The sequence below is a fragment of the Pholis gunnellus genome (assembly GCF_910591455.1).
Source record: "Pholis gunnellus genome assembly, chromosome: 18".
In the NCBI taxonomy this organism is placed as follows: domain Eukaryota; kingdom Metazoa; phylum Chordata; class Actinopteri; order Perciformes; family Pholidae; genus Pholis; species Pholis gunnellus.
In genome coordinates this window covers 12296728-12317797 of record NC_136545.1, presented here as the reverse complement: position 1 = coordinate 12317797, position 21070 = coordinate 12296728, and the positions used below count along the sequence as shown (strand labels likewise).

Below are 21070 nucleotides of genomic sequence, written 5' to 3'. Positions count from 1 at the left end.
ATTAATGACAGAAGCCATCAGTGTTTTGATGACACTGAATGTGTGCATACAAAGATCTGATAGTTGTAAAATGCAACATTCCCTTGATGCAGCAGCACTTGTGACTGTTTCAAGTGTTCTTGTTTGGCTCTTGGTTTTATTTTGGTTTTTCTAATGGCAGTTGTCCCAGTTTTCGTAAAGCCGTCTATGCAAACTTTGCGTCTTTCTGAAACAATCTTTACATTCTCAGTGGGCTAGCCTTTTGCATTCCCTAGTTGTTCTTCAGCTTCATGATTTTTATTGTGTATAGTGAGAATGTAGCCTGTCTGTTTCTGGCACTCATGATGTTCCTCGCAACTGCTTGCATTTCATCTGTCAAGTTATTGTACAAAGTGTAAGAAAGAATTTTTAAGACTAATAATAAATTATATTTATATGCAACATTGAACACGGAGCATGAGGATCTCATTTGTTTGCATTGCGAGATTAATAACGTGAATCTTACTGCAGCGTTCAACATAAATAGGCAAGGTTTTATAGAAGCATAAAGTTTTATATACTCACACACTCATTAATCCCATGTTTACAGATTCAATAAGAAACATGCCATCGTGGTAGAGTTGCCAGGACAATTCGATGATTCATCAGATAAATCATTTTAAACACATTTTAACATTCAGCAAGACAATAATTATTAATAGATTTCAGCAAAATGATGAACAAATGAACTGTGAGTGAAAAGAAGAGACAATAAGGGAGAGCAAAACTTCAGCCAGAATTCACGAATTCATCAATGACGAGTGTTTTATGCAGAGGTCCTTTTTTTAATATTTAATAAGATGAACATACGAATACTATAAAATGAATACAGAAAGCAACCTGAGTACTTTTAGTCTGAGGCAGAGGCGGCTCAGACAATGGGAGGCAGATCCCCCGTGACATAATAAACCTTTTGCCTCTCATTTTTCAAACTCCCTGTAGACTGTTGTCTCCATCGGTCATCCTCGCTGTTGGTTTCCTTTGTCCTCTCTTTCACAGTCTCTTTTTTTTTCCCCCTTTCTTTTATTGGCCAGTGTAAGTGGCGCTGTGGCAGCGGCAGTGACAAGTCTCTGGTGGCGAGAGCTTCTCTCTTAACTCTCTGTCCCAGTTTGATGTCTTGGGTCTCTAACATATTCGCCAGGGTCCTCTTCGCCCTCAGGGCTGTGAGGCGACAGGTCGGGTTGCAAGTTGTGACAAATTGATGATAAATAATTCGGCATTTTTTAAGAACCAACACATATTCTTTACCTAGCTCTTTAAATAGACAGATGACCACTTCAATTAATCTGTTTACATCTTATTACCATTTAAAGTATAGCGGAACAACTGGAGGAGAATATATATCAACCTGGAAACCCCAAGTGTCTTTGTCGGCTTATTATTGCTCTAAAAAACATGTATAGATAATTAAACATGTAAAGCCCTAACCACATAAAGACTTCTAAAAATATGCAGTGTTCGAAAGGGGTATAAAAAAACATTTAAAACACCTCATCACTAGTTCAGCGATTAGCAAATGAAGGTCTTTGATTTTCTAATGCAGAGAACTCCTCTCATGTCCTCATAGGATGGATCAGTGGGCACAAGGTCATGATAGGGCAGCTGATACTCCTCCACAATGCCTTCAGAAAAAAACAGATGTGTGAATCAGCATTATCATTAAGGAAGCATCTAGACATGTATAGATGTGTTTAAGTGCAAAATGAAATAAAAAAGATGGACTTTTTTCCTGACCTCCAGGGCCATCGCCGAAACAATAAGGCCAAAACTACATGTCAACCTTTATAAAAGACTGCGTCCTGTTTAGGGTTTTTAAGGCGGCATATAGCGCTTCGTACCAACTCGTAGGTTGGGAGGGACCTCGTTGGTGTCTCTGGGAAAAGGCGAAGAAACAGAAAATATATAAATTATATTAAAATGAGTGTTCAATGTATGTTGTACCTTTTACACTTGGTGGTCTACACAGAATCCATTGTTTTGAAGATGATTTTACTCTTCAGGTCCCCGTGTGCCATAAATCCTGATGTGGAAGAGTAGGTCAGTTTCAACAAAGCCTTCACGTCTAAGGTGTTGGACTTGAGGTAGTCGTATAAAGATCCATTCCTGTGGTAGTCTGTAATTAAGTAGAGCTGAGTCCACGAGCTGGTCCCTTTAATATCTGCTGCTATGAATCCTGGGGGTTGGAAAGAAGAGATGCCAAGAAGAGAACGCTTATTGCATTCAAAATCAATGTGAGTATTTTTTATAGTAATACAATTTTTTTTATATTTCTTATAATAGCAGAAAACTGATTTTTATACATATAACATAGCCCATGGTAAAAGTATGAGATAATTCAGCCATCTATTACTATTTATGAGCTTGTGAAAATGGTCATAGTATGTCATAATTAAAAAAGAATCATAAAACAGTTATAGCATATCAAATAAAGTGAAAATAATGTAATAAAAAATCATAGTGTACCATGTCATAAAAAGGCATAAAGGCAAAATAAGGCATTCAAATAAAATGTTAAAAAAAGGTCATGTCAAAAAGTCATAGTGTGTCAAAAGAAAATTAATAAACAGTCATATTATAGCATGGAAAAAGTCAGTCATAAAAGGTAATAGTATAGCATGTGGAAAAACGTTATAATATAGTATGTCAATAAGTCATAGTCATGAGTCATAGTCATGATAAAGTCATAGTATAGTATGCACAGAAAGGTCATACTATAGCAGGAAGAAAAAAGTGATAAATTATAGTATGACTTATCGAAAAAAGTCATAGTATGTCGCTACAAAATCAATATACATTGTAGTAGAGTATATATCAAAATTCATAGTATAGTTTGAAAACAAGTTTAAATAATTGTAAAAAGCTCATAGCATATTATGTGTTAAAAAGCCGTAAAAAAGCATTTTGAAAAAAAGTATAGTGTATCGAAAGTTATGAAAAAGTCATAGTGTAGCTGTAGCATGTTAAATAAAGTTATGAAAGAGTCCAAAAAAAGTCATACTATATAGCATGCAGAAAAAGGTAGAAAAAAAGCAATTGTTCAGAATGTCGGAAAAAGTAAAAAAAGGTCATAGTATAGCATGTCGAAAAGTTATAGCATGTCAAAAAAAAATCATACAAATGTCAACAAAACGCATGTCATAGCATATTGAAAAGAAATTGCAAATATGTTTATATGTTTGACATAAATAGACAAGCCATCGAGATGCATAGTCATTTTATTTGGGAATGTTATCCAGATCCACTCATACACTCATCAATCACATATGTACAGATTAAATAAGGCACATGCCATAGTGGTAGAGTGGACGGGACATATTCTGTACACAGATAATTCATCAAATATACATTTTAACATCCAGCAACGCAATCAACAGACGTCAGCTAAATTATATGCAAGTGAATTGTGAGTGGAAAGAAGAGACAATGAGGGAGAGCAAAGCCTCAGCCTCAGTTCTGAAGGACAATCAAAAATTCACAAATTCGTCGATGACAAGTGTTTTATGCAGAGGTCCTTTTTAATATTAATATAAAATGTGCATACGAACACTATAAAGAAATCTCGTTTTTTTGCTGGATATGTTTTATCATTATTTTGGTCTTACTCTGCATTGTTCTGTAATAATAGTAATAATAATAATATCATTGATCACTGATCGTGAATTAGACATTTCTTTTGACAGATGACAGTCGCTATGGACGGAGTTGACAGTGGCTGAGTCCAAAAAAGAAATGTGAAGACAGCTGTGACAGTACAAAAGACTGCACATATAATACTGCAATATGGCTTTAGAAGGGCAGAGCAGAGGCTTCCTCTGTTTAGAACTAAGCAGAGGGACATTAGTGCTCCTCTCCCGCAATGGTCCCTGTCTGGCTGCCCAACTGGGCAGTTTGGACCTGACAACCACTCAGCTTTCACAGAAAGCACAACCCGAACACTTGGTCTGAGGCAGAGGCGGCTCATACAATGGGCGGGAGGATCTCCCCTGACATAATACATCTTTTTGCCTCTCATTTTTCTGGCTCCCTGTCAACCATTATATCTATTGCTCATCCTCGCTGTTGGTTTCCTTTGTCCTCTCTTTCACAGTCTCTTTTCTTCCCACCTTTCTTTTATTGGCCAGTGTAAGTGGCGCCGTGCCAGTGGCAGTGACACGTCTCTGCTGATGAGAGCGTCAATCCCAACTCTCTGTCACAGTTTGATGTCTTGGGTCTCTAGCATCTTCGCCAGGGTCTTCTTCACCCTCAGGGCTGTGAGGCGACCGTTCGGGTTGTGAGCCCAACACTCGGACATCAGTTTTCCCATCTGCATTAAACACTGAAGACATGTGTACATATAAATAACAATAAAACAATACTTACAAATGGATTATTGATGTATATGTCAGAGCATTTCTGAGACCAATATGTCATTTTTATCTAGCGCTTTAAATAGTCAGAACACCACTTCAATTAATCTAATATTGACCACTTATTACCATTCACAGTATAACTGAACAACTCCTGGCTTTTGGATATGTGAGAAACCCATGACTCACGACTGACTCACCTTCTAATATGCCACTTACTCTGCAGAGATAAATGTGGAGAATATATACCAACTTGGCAAAGTGTTTTTTTAATGGCTTATTATTGCTTTATAAAACATGTATAGATAATTCCCTAAACATTAGTAAAGTAAAAAATATGCATTGTTCGATAAGGGGTATAGAAAAACGTTTTAAATACCTCATCACTAGTCCAGCGATTAGCAAATGAAGGTCTTTGTTTCTTAATACAGACAACTTCTTTCATCTCATCGTAGGATGGATCGATGGGCACGAGGTCATGATAGGGCAGCTGATACTCCTCCACAATGCCTTCAGAAAAATACAGATGTGGGAATCAGCGTTGTCATTTCGAAAACATCAAGTAAAAAACAGAAGGAAGAGATGGAGTGTTTTATTTCGGTTAATTATGCTGATATGTTCTTACGCTCGTATCTATATTCTTGTATTTTGTCCTTCAATGTAAAAGCATGAGTTCATGTGCAATAAAATGTGCCGTATGATTTTTTTTTCCTGACCTCCAGAAATGCAACGTCGGGCCATCTCCCAAACAATGAGGCCAAAACTGTACATGTCAGCCATTATAAAAGACTGGGTCTTGTCCAGGGTCTCTTCCAACACTTCAGGGGGCATATAGCGCTTCGTACCCACCCGTAGGTTGGGAGGTATATCCACCTCGTCAGTGTTACTGAGAGAGCGACAAGAAACAAGATATTTCAAGAAATGTCCAAGACTCCAAAACGCGATCAAAATGAGTGTTCAAACGTCAACAGATGTATGTGGTACCTGTTAAACTTGACAGCCAGTCCAAGGTCTGCTATACAGCAGAATCCGTTCTTTTTTACCAAGATGTTTTTACTCTTCAGGTCTCTGTGTGCGATGGCTGGTTTGCCCTGTGTGCCATGGATCTCAGTGTGCAGGTGACAGAGGCCTGATATGGAAGAGTAGGCCAGTTTCAGCAGAGCCTTCACGTCTAAGGTGTTGGACTTGAGGTAGTCGTATAAAGATCCATTCTCGTGGTAGTCTGTAATTAAGTAGAGCTGAGTCCACGAGCCGGTTCCTTTAATATCTGCTGCTATGAATCCTGGGGGTTGTTAAGAAGGGATACCAGGAATAAAAAAAAAACACAATCCAAATCCCGAGGTTTACCTTAATTTAAGCCAACTGTCTTTATAAACACACACTTATCACCTTACCCAGTATATTGTCATGTCTCATCAGGAAGGTCTGATATATTTCAGTCTCTCTGAACCAGCTGTCTTCTTCTGTGGTGAAGAAGACTTTAACAGCCACTCTCTCTTCTCTCCACTTGCCCATCCAGACCTCTCCGTATCGCCCTTTTCCAATCTGCTTAACCATCTGAATCTGTTTGGCGATTGTGCGCTGCACCTGGAAAACAGGTATTACAAAAAAAAAAAAAAGAATGTGTGGTTTATTATGCCTATTGACGTTAGATATGCTTTTTAAAAACATTCTTTAAATTATGATCAATTAGTAAAACAAAAAAATCTGATTTCATCCATATCACCCAGCCCTACGTGAAAGCATGAGACAATGCAGTACATTATTACTGTTCTATCAGGGCCGGGCTTGTGATGTTGAGCCAGATGTGCACTTATTTTGTCTTACCAGTAGAGGGAGTCCTGACCCTGACCCAGACCCGATGCTGCGGGAATGCTCGATCATGTCCTTCAGGGACTCCCCAGCGGGGATGCAGGTCTCCTCCTGCTCCAGATCAATACTGTAGCGTGGTCGTGATTCCTGCCGCTTATATCTGCCATAAAAAGGTGATGAAATGTTTACGAGATGCCAGTGTTGTAGTAGTATAACGTCATTAAATTGTAAAAAGAAAAAGTCCTTAAATGTTAAAATGTTGAAAAAACATAATCAAGTTAACCACAAAAAACCCCTCATTTCATAAAAATGTTGAAGAAAAAGTTATAGGACAGTATGTCATCAAACTTACTTTTAAAAAGTTGTTGTATAGTGTTAACAGTAAGGCTCAGGACTGACTTTTTTTCAACCGTCCCAAAGTCAGTGTAATTCATACAAAAATCTAAAAGTAATTCCTTTACATTGACATAAAATAGTCATAGTATAATATGTCATTAAAGTGCCATTAAATGTCATAATCTAGTACGTCCTAAAGAAATCATAAAAAGTCATCGCATAATGACAGGTCATCAAAATGAAAAAGTCTTAAGATAGTATGTCCACACAGCAGGAGGGTGAATGTGTTGACACATGCATGAGATGTCTTCTACAATCTTACCTGAAGTAGCAGAAAATGAGGATGAGACCAAGGATGATACTGCAAACCGTGATTGAAATGAAGAGAGCCATGTACTGGATACTGCTGTCCACGTAATCTAAACAAGTTGGGAGACACATTCATAATAATTGAGTGTCATTTTTATCATCTTACCACCAAGTGAGATAGAAAGTCTGTCAAATTAGAGGTGATATACAGTATAGGCGGTGACAGACATTTGTTTTAATTGTTTTTCGGCTCCAACATCTTTCTAATATTCATTAGCATGAACAAGCTCCTTTTTCCCCCCTAGCTGCCTCTCAGCTTTCCCCTGCACCCCCCGACTCTCACAGCGTGTGATCGATCACATCCCCTTCCTGAACTCCACAGATCAGTTGTCACACTGACAGCGCTACAGAAACCCCAGAGGCCTAAAGCAGCTCTGGGACTCTAGCCTTTCTGCCGCGCTCCTGCCAATCAGGCACACAAACACGTCATGGTGTGCACAGAACCACACACACACACAAAGAAGGACTAGTGGACATAGAAAGACTGCATGAACAGCAAAATGTCCTATGAACGCCATTGCAAAGGACAGCTCTGGCTTTAGGCAAACCGTTTTTTGTTGATTACTTCGGTCTTACCCCTGAATAAAGTTTTGGCTAAACCGTTACAACCCATCTGATCACAGAAAAGCTTTTTTTTTTGCTTCGTTGGAATGTTCTCACATCTCACAGTAGAGTGTTATATATAATGCATCATAATAAATAACTTGTAAAAGTTGACGATGTCGTTTGTCGCTTGTTTGCTTGAAGGTCAAAACGAAGTGTGTGAGGCTGTGTGAAAGCGTAACGGTGAGTTTGTATGACAGAAAGGGAACGAGAGAGGAGGAATGTGTGTGTGTGTGTGTGTGTGTGTGTTGGTGTGTTGCAGAGTAACAGATGGACAGATATCTCACATCCGTCCCGAGGCAAGAAACTCAAGCAGGCCCTGGGGAGAGGCTGTCCTTTTCATTAGAGGGTGAGAGAACAAGCCGAGCCTACAGGCTCCGTTTCACCTGCCTTTCTTTCTCTCTCTCTCTCTCTCTCTCTCCCTGCTCCCCCCCCCCCCCAGAGCAGCATGTGCCACTTCACTCCAGCACCACACTGTGGTTTGTAACAGTTTAAACTGTCACTACCCATCACTGCCCAGCGTGGCCTGAATGAGCCCGTTCTAAAAAGGCCCTCAAGTGGGGCAGGATTACAGTGTGTGAAAACCTGTGCCAGCAAGTGTGTGTCTTACCTGATGTCATGAGTGGAGGAATAGTAGGATGCAAGTCTCTGTTGCAATAATCCTGATCTGTGCAACACTTGACGGATCTCCTCAAACGAGCATTCCACGTGTCCTATCACACACACACACACGCACACATAAAACACATGCCTTTCTACATATAAATGATGAAGACAGAAGAGTATAGGGAATATTTACAGCCACACTTACTCCTAATGAGAAAATTCTACAATGTACCAAATGTTTTTTCCCACTGTGTGTAAAGATGTGTAAAGGCAAGACAAGTCTGATTTAAATCGGTCTCATGAAGAGCGGCTGTGAGTGAAGGAAAGCTCATAAAAGGCTCGACAGCAGCTCGCGAAGAAGGACACACACACACACACAAACAAGTACAGAAGTATACAGAACAACAACACATCTGACTTACTCTGCACTGGAACTCGAAACCGGCAAGACCCAAACAGCCTGAAGTGAGTACTGCCACACCCCCCACCTCCTCCTCCTCCACCATGGTGAAGCAGTAACCATCGGTCCTGCCAGAATGCACACACATCATCATATGAGTAAACATTGCCCGGGAGCCTTTTCATAATTGTCTTCATCCTCATACAGAAGACGTCCGGGTTCAATCGTATTTTATTGAATCTAAATCTAAAATATGCACATGCATACACACAACTATGAAGGGTCAGCTAGTGAAAGTGTTAGTAACCTTCATCTCAAGGGGCTTGAGGGATCTGCCTAATCAGGTAATCTCTGATCATTACTGTAGATAAAAATGTGTCTTTTGATAGCCTTGACATGGAAAGTTATTTCCGTAGTCTTGCCTGGGTGTGTGTGTGTGTGCGCGCGAGCATAGATTTGTGTGCGCTTCACCGTACATGCAGGTATTGTTGACAGAGTCCTCTGGGCAGTGGTGGTAGCAGTGGCACCGAAGCATGTTCTGAGCCGACACTGTGGCTGTGCTGCTGCTCTCCTCTGCCCTCCGCTCCGATCCCCCCTTCCATCCGTTCTTCAGCAGCATGGTGTCCAACATGTTGGCTAGAGAGAGAGAGAGAGAGAGAGAGACTTAGCACAACATCAGGCCAATACATCTGGTCACTCTTCTAGCTCCAGGAAAGCCAGAGGGGTAAAACTTAAGCACTACACACCTCAGGGAAATTAAAGGCGGAATAAATCACAGGATCCAAAACAGCATTTCTGCTCATTTCCAAAGGGCCTTTTGAATTATATACTTCTGCCTGCCTTGGCACAGTAACCATGGCAATGCAATCCACAGAATGTGTGAATACAGTATGTGCTGGTGAAAGCAACCATGCTGTTCTGGACTGGACTCAATGTACCTGCATGAAGTCTGGAACTAGAATAACACGACTCACCAGAAAGAAGTCTTTGTGCTGTGTGTGTGTGTGTAGGTGTGTGTGTGTGTGTGTGCATATCTGCCAGTCTACGAGTGCTTGTGTATAAATGTGTAAGATATATTTGCAGAGCTCAAGCTTTCTTATATCATTTATGATAATCAAGTCAAAAATGTTTAATTAAATAAGCCTTTTAAATGTTGAACTGATGAGACTGTCACTGCTTAACATATATACAAACAATTATACAAACAGAAAAAAAAAGAAAGTTCCTGTAATTTGTTAATTATCTCTTGTACACCTTTTGTATCTGTGGCTCTCTGCAAAATCAAGAATAGAATTAAAAATCCTTCTCCTCACCTACAAAGCCCTAATTAGTCCGGCACTGTCATATCTTCAGGAGCTTAGAGTACCACATTACCCTGCTAGAGAGCTGCGCTCCCTAAATGCAGGGTTACTTGTGGTTCCTATAGGGTCTTAAAAAGTAGGATGGGAGCCAGAGCCTTCAGTTATCAAGCTACTCTTCAGTGGAACCAGCTTCCAGCTTCAGTCCGGGGAGCAGACACACACTCACCACATTCAATAGTCGACTTAAGACTTTCCTTTTTGATAACGCGTATAGTCAGGGCTGGCTCAGGTCTGCTTTAGTCCAGCCCCTAGATATGCTGCTAAAGGCCTAGACTGCCGGGGGACTTCCTAGGATACACTGAGCTCCTCTCTCCTCTTCTCTCTCTCTCTCTCCTTCTGAATGAATTCAAGTCCCATTAAAGCACTTTATTAACTTTGCTTCTTCTTAGGAGTCTTTGTGCTTTCTCTCCTCACAGGTTTCCCTGGATCGTGGTTTTATCTGGACTGTGGTCTTGCCTCCTGCCGTGGTCCTGACTGACCAACGCTAGTGTCACCATTATTAGTAGTCGCATTGCTATTGTCGATTCCATTACTGATTGTGTTATCATTGTTATTCTACAATATCCACTGCTGCTGTTATTAGTAGTCATTAGTAGTAATTTTTCCATCATTATTCTGTTTACTTCTCTCATTATATGAATAATTTCTGTCATATGTTGTTGCTGTTATGTTGTTTATTCTACACACATGACTTAAATTGCACTTCTGTCCATCCTGAGAGAGGGATCCCGCCTCTGTTGCTCTCCTTAAGGTTTCTTCCTTTTTTTTCCTGTCTTTCCTGTTCTGATGTGAGGGTCCCGGGACAGAGGATGTCACATGTGTACAGAATGTAAAGCCTTCTCAGACAAATTTGTGATTTGTGAGTTTGGGCTATACAAAAAAAGATTGATTTGAACTGTATCCTCCATCCCAGAATAAATCTCCAAATAGCACAGGATAGTTGGCGGACATCATCAAAGCAAAGTATATAGGTTATTTGTTTTTGGCATGATTTAGTGTTTATCTCCTGAGAGGACGAATACAATTTCCCACCAATCAATAGCTACAATGAAACACATTACCAAAACAGAATCGAGCCAAGTGCAGTAACACAGTACACGTGTATTCACATAAACCAGGAGATGAATAGTAATGCTCTGGACTTGCTCATCCTTCAAAGTATTAACTGTTGCAGCTGCCACTGAATCAGTCCAAGGTTGTGCTTTGAAAAAAAAGGAAATCCATATTAAGTTAGTTATTTATTTATCAACTGGAACTTTCCTAAACTGTACTTTGTTAAATGTTAATTAAGAATGAAAAACAAAGGAATAATCCACTGGTTACTTGTAGTTCATTAACAATGCTCATAGTCAAGTGTTAAGACACGTACGTGTTAATTATCTGACTAAAAACACCTACTGCTAAATGATTCATTAAGAGTTCTTATCAATACACTGTTCAACCTTTTTATCCTTATTATCAAGTGACTGAAGGTGGACACATTCATCAGTGGAGGATAAAACCAGTTCAGACAGCAGCTCATCCCTTAAGACCTCTGTGGTCAGAAAGCTGAACAGTGTTGTGCCACACTAGATGGGTGTCTTCTTTCTTTCTTCCCTCTCTCTCTCTCTCCTCTTCTGATCAAGTATTACATTATTTATGAAAATGCATAGTTAGTTTAAATAACTAAGAACGATCACAAGTAATAATAAACCGAAAGCAGAGACATCACAGGTGCACGTCCCTGCATTAGATCCATCCATCTATAAAATCCAAGAATAGCTTCCTGGGACTGTGTGTAATATGTCTAAAGTAGATCTAGGCATTACAACAGGCTAAAAAAGCCAACCAGCCATTGAAAAAGGGACACGAGTAATCCTCTACAGGACTACATGATGAAACAAGCTGAATCCGAGTGTGGTGCAGTATAAACACACTGGCTGTTCTGGTACTCGGTGTCCTTCCAACCGGATCTGTGTTACTGTTTGTGTCAGAGGGGAGGTTTGTGGAGGTGTTCTGATCCTCCCTCACAGTGGCCTTGGTTTGTCTATCACATCTGCTTTGCAAGTGTGCAACAAAAAAAAAAAAAAACCCAAGAAGGGAATGTTTCATGAAGGATTCAGGCAGTCCACATCAGCCTTGTTTTATTAAAACCTTTACAAAGGCAGTAAGTGAACAAAGCAGACAGGGGCAGGTCACTCCGGAGAGAGATGTTACAGGAAAGCTGACGTAAGGGAACGAGAATCCTGCTTTGGAGCAAAAAAGCGAATGCGTGTAAATCTACAGCCTTGAGGAGACGTAACAATAAAACTTGACTGATCAGAGCTGATCAGTAAAGTTAAAATCAGTCTGAATACTGGCTGGGAAATCACATAAAAAATGCACCTCATTTGTTTAACTTGATCAAACCATGAAGTGACCAGTTTAACGTTTAGTATGCAAAGTGGCAGCACACATATGTGGTTGCATAACACACTGCACAACAAGTTTATGTACACCTCTTACTCAATAAGCATGGCATTTTATAGACCAGTCTCTGACTTGACACGCCACTAAATGATCAATCCAATCATATTAACTACATAGTGAACTTAAATACATAAGCAAATGTGTTCTCCAAACCTTACCTTATGTACTATTCATTAAGGGAAAAACTATATATATAACAATTGTTTATCTTCTGTCCAAAACAGGCGTATAACAGCCTTAAGCAGAGTTTGATTGTCATTTATTGTCATGTTTGCACAGCACTTAAGGCCATAAGGGGCTTAAGTTTTAACATTCAAGTTAGCACTGGATGTATGCTACAAGTGTACAGTATGTAGACTTTTCTCTAGAAGGTTAGGTAACATACGATTTGTGGTCAAAGAGAGTTTGTGTGTGTCTGTGTGTGTGTGTGTGTGTGTGTGTGTGTGGGGGGGGGGGGGGGGGTATGTCTTGCTTGGTATATAAAAGCCTTTTTACTACAGAGTCACTGTGTGTTCAACAGACTATTAAAGAGGCTATAGGATGTAAAGCCAGCAGGAGTCTTACAGTAAGGTAGAGGCCATATTTGTTACGCTTAGCAAACGTTCTACTAACAAAGAGCTTTTCTCCCGTCGCTAAAATGCCACATTCATAAGGGGAGAAAAATCATCCAGGTATAAAATAGTCTACATTTATTAGATTTGGGTATCTTAAATCAAAAGTTAAGTTATTAGTATTAATACACCACAGTATCCAAGTCCATTGTTTTTCACACACGAAATAAATGAACATAGTTCATTGTCCCTTTGTCTCTGTACACACACACACACACACACGCACACAAACGCACACACAACAAACAGACTTGCTGTGTCAGCTACAAGGCACACTCAAGGTCACCCCGAAATCTGATCTGCATCCCCCACACATTCCACAGGCTGTTCCTCAAACTAGACACATACACACACACACACACACACACACTTGAAGCAATTATAAGTTACATATAGCGAATTACTCCAGCTGGAGACGTTCAGTCACAGCTCATCACCGTCAGTGGCACTGCATCTTAGGCATGTCCGCACCGGCTTCAGCTTTTCCAAAAGTATCTGAATTCGTGACGACAGATCATGCGTCATCTTCCTGACCATGTTTGTCATCTCTTTTCAGATGAACACTATCAGTGTGGTCTGTGACACTTCCTCCTTCCACACATGCAGTAAAGTTTTCCCACACATCAGATCCGGATGTTTATCCAACAGCTCTTAATCTATGATTTTGTATATCTTTAATGCTGCATTTTCGAATACATGTGTCCTTTGTTTGCCTATTCTCAGCTCCTAATTCTGTCTGACTGTCCTTGAAGAGGCAGGTTTTTGTGGAGGCTTTTCCTTGTTGTCACTCAGGTCCTAAGGTTGGGGTTGTCTGTCAATTGTTGTTCATTTAGACAATAATTGTGAGTGCAGGACAAAAAAACGTAAGCCATAATGAATTGACTTGTACTTAATATTCTACTGACTTGTTCTAGCGAACATGCACGGCATGGAATACAGCAACCCATATTGTACAAATTCATCCCACCATGTGTACCACCAACATGCTGGCCATCCTGTGACCTTGATGCAAAAACAAAACACAAATATAAAAAAACAGAAACAAAAAAAACTACAACAAATATGACTTAATGACTTCGATGTATTAGCTAACATTGTTTCATAATGACTTAGCTGTTTTAGCCGACTTAGTTTCCTAATGAGCCGTGTTTTCACTGAAAGGGCTAGCAGAAACACTAATGGACAGGAAACTGTTTATTTTAATTGGAAATATGTTGTTGATAATGACACAAATCTCCCGCTATCCAACCAATTGAGTGGCAGCATAAACAGGAGGCTAATGCATTGGTAAGACATTAGTGATTTTATTTTATTTTTCTTGCATATCATCATTTCATACCAGTAAAAAAAAATAACTTAAACCAAGGTAAACATACTTGGATAAAGAGTGTATGGTGACAATGGAATGTCCTCCGTTAATGTCTGAATTTAATTCCTGATAAATATTCCTATTGTCTACGGCTACTTTGGATTTGTTTTGTGCACTAAAGACAGACATGTGTGACGCGACCTTTACTGCTAATGTTGTAATCCATGACAGACACATCAATAAATATACTGTTAGAATATTGGGTTTGGGTTTTCATTCGAGAAATAACTGGAAATCAATGCAAAACAGAATTACTGCCATTAGCAGTGAGAGGAAAGAAACATTGTCGAGGAAAAAGAGGGAAAAAAACTCTCAGCATAAGGTGTTCCAATTAACACGGTTGTTCCACAAGAGCCAACTTCAGAGCACCACAGTCATTTAATCTGTGAGCTGAGCCCTTCACGCAGACAGTTCATCACAGGCAGAGACGAGGACATCAGAGAAAAGGGAGATAAGTTACTCCAGGTGGCCAATATAAATCACCTCCTCAAAGGAGACATCTTCCCCAGTGTCTCCAGAGTGCACACTGACCCTGAGGAGGTCACAACCAACCTGCAGAGGGGCCATACATCCTCCTCCACCCAAACCACCGCAGCCTCATCCCTCTTAACCCCCTACAGGCTTCAAAGGACTCTGCCACACGAGACACTCACGCATGTGCACATATTGTACATGCACACACACACACACACACACGAGACCGTGTCTGAGGAGCACATTCCACAATCTCTCCTCCATATCTGCCACAACCGCATCGGGTCAACCGTTTCCACCAGCAGCTTCCAGCAACCTGTTCTGTGTTTACGGGCCATGACCAGAATGCCGTGCTGGAGGACTGAGATGGTCACTTTGAGGCTCCCGCCACCCGCAGCAATAGTGATAGAGCTAATTTATGGAGGGGGAGACGTGTCCGCCGTAGACTCGGCTCCACGTTGTACCCCAACCACACTTTACAGAAACACTAGCTCGACTGGCAGGGATTCACAATGTTTGCGGAGAAAAGAAAAACGTTCCATAAAGGTGTGAATACAACAGAGAGATGCTATATCCACAGCAAAATACTCAAACACTCAGCAGACACATAGACGTACTGACTTTTGCTATGGTCCAATGAATACCAAGAACAGAGAGAGGGTGACATCAGATCTTGGACATAAAAGGGTTTAAGAGATTTAAGAGAAACCATATAAACCATATGATGTTCATTTATTTATTATATTCACATTATTAATATTATTATATCCATCCAACCATGATCTGTAACCGCTCTATACTTTTAAGGCTCACTGGGGGGGGGGATGGAGTCGATCCCAGCTGACATAAAGCAAAGGCAGGGTACACCCTGCTTGGCCTCCAGGCCATCATAGGGCTGACGCATAGAGACAGACAACCATTCCACCCACATTCACACGCACAGGCAATTTGGAGTCATCCAACCCAACCTACATGTTTTTGGACGGTGGGAGGAAGCCGGAGAACCCGGACAAAACTCCATGCTGAAACAGGGAGAACATACACACTACACAATAACAATGCGGTATTTAAACCTACCTATGATAATAAAAAAACAACATAAAAAAATATAATGAAACACATACACACACACACACAAACTGACACACACAGAACAAGTGTGGATGCTGGCATGTTATGAAACCAAGGCTTTGTATTGATCACAGTGTGGTGTGTGTGCGGCACTCATCCCAACACACTAACTCAATCCTATCTTCTCTATTCCTGCTCTTGTCAAGTTCAAGATATGTTTTTTTTTTTTTAACAATGTCTATCCACAATGCCCATCAGTTCATATCACGCTCTGTCTATCTATCCATGTGGTCTGGACTTACTGGAAAAAGCCACGAGCCACTGACTAATGCTGGGCTCCATTACAGACATTTTGAGAGACTACAGCCGTAGCGCCACCACAATATGTCATTTTACCTCTGCCAAGTGTTTTCCTCAAGGTTTTTATAACTTAAAACCAGATATGTTTTAGGGTGATATCATTTGAATTTCCAACACAAAAATGTTTCTTCTTGTTTACCAAATCTACAGGATAATTCATTCATGCATTGGGAAAGTTCATAATTCAAAAGTAGCAATTCTTAAAGCACTCTAAAAATATAATATGGAACCTTAAAATGTGTAAGGTGACTACACCTATATGTTATACTGTATATTTTGTTGAGTTGTATACTTACATTATCCCAAATGTATCGACGGTGTTTAAAAACTCCATGAACTCACAAAAAGTAGTCCTAAGCATCCAAATCTCACAAAGCAGGTATACTCATGTGGTGCACGCGAATAACTATTACACAAACACACATAAATGCACACACACAGTATATGCTCCCATGCCCGGCCGCTGGAGCGGCACATCTGCCTGGGGATCAAATTCTGTGTGGGGGAACCGTATCCACATCCTGACAGGAAGCAGCGCACAGAAGGCTGGAGAGGCCTGGTCCTGCCGAGGACCAACTGCTGCTGTTTTGTACTCCTGGACCACTGCACCCCAACCACACTCTGACCTTATTCCACAACACTCAGCTCCACACAGATGTCTTCCAAAGAGCGATAAGTGAGTCAATGCACGTTCTGTTTCAAACTGTTACAGACATTTTTTTAAAGTTATATACATATATCCTAAACTTAGAATAATCATCAACAGTGTTACATGTAGAGGAACCAAAAAGCACCACGTTCTCAATGAAGTCACACACTTTCTATTTCAAGAACAAATACAATGATCCTGTTTTCCCCTATCCTAAATTCAAAGAAGATTTGCAATTAGGAGTAGTCCTGAAGTGGAGCTACAGAAAACTAATGGTTGATGATAAAGTAAACTAAAAATCCCTCTGAATGTCTACAGGGACACACTCCTACAGGGACACACTGACATTTTCAGATATTTGAAGATCGCTGTGAAAGAAAACACTCGACGTTGTAGTTGGAAACAGACTCGTTGACTTGACATGTCTGTCCAGCAGACCAGAGGATTGCTTTAGTGGCATAAAGTGAACTCATTGTTTGTATATTTCAGTCATGGGATGAGATTAAAAACAGCCGTATTCATAAACAGCTTGTATCAGTCTGGGACTCAGTGTCTCACCTTCTTAATACAGATTATAGTCGTATTTGCAGCTATGACTAGGACACAATGGGTTTTTATTGTCACCCAGCGATTTTGTGTTACAAACATATACAAAGCAAAACCAAAAATGTGGATGGAAGAAATAAGCCAAAAACAATATAAAAAAAAGGAAATGTAACTATCATAAAGTACATTATCGAACATACAACTCACTTCTTTGTATTTCCTCTGCATTGTGAATGGCGGAATGATTAGGGCTCATGTAGTCTCTGTGAACCTTACCAGCCTATTGCAACAGGTGGCAAATTAACCGTGCAGCTTAGATTTATGGGTAACCTCCCACATGTTTTACTCATTTGGGAGACCTTTACACGATCAGATCACAGAGGAAACCAAATGGCAACTGTTGGCTCAAGTATTGATGAAAGAAAGTGGATAGAAGGAGTGAAATTGTGGAACGCTGCAGAACGAGCATTAGTGTGGAATCTTACCAAGAAGGCTCGCAGCTTTAGTCTGCACTGACAGGAACAACCAGAAACTGCCTCCTGTCAATTTATAGTCAAACTGTTACCGAAAAAACCCCAAAACAATGCTACCTTTCACGCATGATTCTGTTTGAATTTCACTCCATCTTCCCACATCCTTTCCATCTGTGTGGTGACTGACCCTCAAACACGCTGGACTAATATTGGATGGGAAGTTAAAACACTTAGCTTAGTCTGCACAGATAAGAATGAAGGAAATTCTCTGAAGAAACATTCATCAGCAGCTGAGGTATTTCGTGACCAACTGCGAAAAGTTACAGATAGCTCTGAACTACTCAGTCAGTCTGGGACTTTACAGCTGGTCTTTATTTTTGACACATTTTCAGTGAAGCATCTCTTTCAGGATTAAACAACATCCCTTTGTGTTGTAATGTGAAGATACATTAGAGTTATATATATATATATATATACCTGCATATTATTCCTGCCATTTTATTTTCTAAAGCTTTCCAATTTATGAAGAATTTTCCAAAAGATGTGTTAATGACAACTCTGCTAATATGATGTGAGATCATGTAATGTAAGGTGACATTTTCCTGAACATCACTTAATGGCAATATTTATAAATACTGTGATTTTGTGTGTGTGTGTGTGTGTGTGTGTGTGTGTGTGTGTGTGTGTGTGTGTGTGTGTGTGTGCACCCAGATGCTGGCTTTACATCCTGACACCCAACTGTGTCTCCCCATAAACCATTAAAAGTAGCACAGCAACCTATGACTTTTTTCATTATCGATGATCAATCGACTATCAATTATTTGGTGCATAAAATAAAATAAGAAAAATATATAGAAAAATTATTACAAATTCCTGAAGCCTAGGTAACGTCTTAAATTGCTTGTTTGGTCCAACCAACAGTAAGATATGCATTATACAATCATATAAGACAAACAATTGACAATTATGACAATAGTTGCATACCAATTATCTGTAATCGATTGTTTGATTCAACTCTAATAAAAAGCCACAAATGGGAAACTTAAAGATAAAAGCATAAAAGCTAAATATGCATATGTTTGGCTGGTCAACTTGAAGCAACGGTCAAATGACTACTTCAGGAAATCCCAAACCATACTTATACTAACACTTATACTGACCAATGTGTCTCTCCCTTTCCGTGATCAGAAACAGAACAAATGCACAAGTGTCATCTTCTTGAGGCTGAGAGCTTATCGACCCTCCCCCCCCCCCACCCCGTCACAACCTTACGGGGCACCATGACACTGTTGGCATTCATCGTAAAAAGACAACTGGCTGTCCATCTTCAAACAATTCAAAACATGACCAGGGTGGTGGGGGTGGGGGTGGTTGACGACGGGGGTGGTTGACGACGGGGGTGGTTGGGAAGGAGCGGACAGGGCAGATAAATGCACACCCGTTCTCATGGTAGCCTCTGTTGAGATCATAATAGATTTTGCTCATCATAGATTTCCGCAGGGTAAAAAATAGACGGATAACCTCACCGCTAGAACGATCAACCTGTAACCTGACAACACTCACAATAAATGTCAAAAATGTGTGAAAACATGAAGTGCATTTGACCTTCTCCCACCCCAAAGCACAAATATAGAAACCCAAGAAGGAAATGTGCACAAATTGTATCTTTCATTTGCTTCTTGCAGCTTTATATTACAGTTTGGCCAATGTGTGATAAAGTTGACGCAATCACGTGAAGGCCTCAGCCTCATCAGCCTCGCTGTGACTTAAAACATAAATGCAGCAGGAAGGTGGACGCATCAGAACACACAGTAAGAGCTGGCGTCCAGCAGAGTACTCACCGTTAGACCCACGGCTCAGTGATGCTAGTCCAGTCACCAGGAGAACAGCCTGCCAGGCCCACTCCTGAGGCAGCCACACCACCGCCATCACTCCAGCCCCAACTCCGGTCGCCCGCCTCCTTCAAATCCCTGAGGCGCAGCCACAACGAACGCGCCCGTGCAAAGAGGCGGAGGTGTGAGATTGTGTTTTATATCCTTCCGTGAAAGAGCGCCAGTCCGCTTTCTGCACAAGTGTCTCTCTGTGTGTTACTGCCACTTCTGCCTCTCAGGAACTTCCCACAGCACACTGCAGCCCCGCAGCCTCCAGCACTACCCCACACTGACAGCCTGGGAGAGACAGAGAAAGAAGAGGGGGAGAAAAGAGGGGGGTGTTACTTAGCCGCTCTCTCACTGTGCTATTTGTCCGGCCCTTTCTATGACCGGTTCACTATAGGGAACAGCTGAGTGTATGTGAATCCACGTACAGCCTCTCTCTCTCTCTCTTTCACACAGAGAGAGACGCATTAAAGATTCTTACATCACTCGTACGGAGAAAGTAGATCAGAAAAAGAAGGGGGCAACGCGGCCGTGGATGTGAGCAGGGGCTGAACGAGGTGTGAAAGCATTATGAGCTATTGCCACAGGCATAGAAGCACACAGCATGCCAAGAGGGACACGGAAACTACAGTTAGAGCTAAAGACTATAAACCTACAGAGGACATGCACATATACTTTGCTAAAACTATCTGGTATCAAATCCTGCAAGTCGGAGCTAATAAGTGTTTGATGCACTCGAGCGACAACCCAGAACAATACTTGTATTTGTGGTTGTTGTGAATGGGTCAACGCGGGTTATCCATGCTGGCTCAGCATCACCGTTCCCTAACCTGAGTTTTATGTGCTTTTCGAAATTGCTAAGCTTTGGTGTGAAAGGCTGAGTTGCTAACGGCATATTCTGCCAGGAATAAGTTATGTTTCTATCAACTGCAAAAAAAAGAGTATTTTCTTCATTTCCCGCAATGCAACTGTAAAAGTTCAACAATACAACTCCACATTTAAAGTAAGTCTTCATACTTGAATTCATCCAAAGTATGAAAGCGTGGCTGCAACTAACATCCACCCACCTTCAAAAAGTACAAAAGTACCTCAAAGGTAAAAGACCTTGAATTGCAAGTTTCATCTGTCTGACAGTCAAAAAAAAAAAAAAAGAAAAAACAATAAGAGGTTTCAATCCACAATGATGAACATAAAAAAAAATAGGCAACCTACCTCTCAACAAGCCCATCTTCATGCTATGTGTCTGGAACTACAGCTGCAGACACAGGTGCTGTGTGAATGGCAAAGACCGGGGCGCTAATCTGTAACCAAGAGTCTGGTATTTAAGTTCAGACGTAGGCT

At 40.7% G+C, this 21070-nt stretch overlaps 1 protein-coding gene across 1 annotated transcript; it reads right to left on the bottom strand.

The window, feature by feature from the left end:
* Window positions 1-3432: 3432 nt before the first annotated feature.
* bmpr1bb (bone morphogenetic protein receptor, type IBb) lies at window positions 3433-19781 on the bottom strand (the record flags this gene model as incomplete). Its single annotated transcript, XM_079178553.1, has 11 exons — window positions 3433-4333; window positions 4744-4874; window positions 5081-5250; window positions 5349-5646; window positions 5759-5951; window positions 6192-6336; window positions 6835-6931; window positions 8095-8197; window positions 8513-8618; window positions 8967-9126; window positions 19694-19781. 11 exons carry the CDS (start codon window positions 19779-19781, stop codon window positions 4208-4210), a joined length of 1617 nt encoding a protein of 538 aa, XP_079034679.1. The 3' UTR covers window positions 3433-4207.
* Window positions 19782-21070: the final 1289 nt, after the last annotated feature.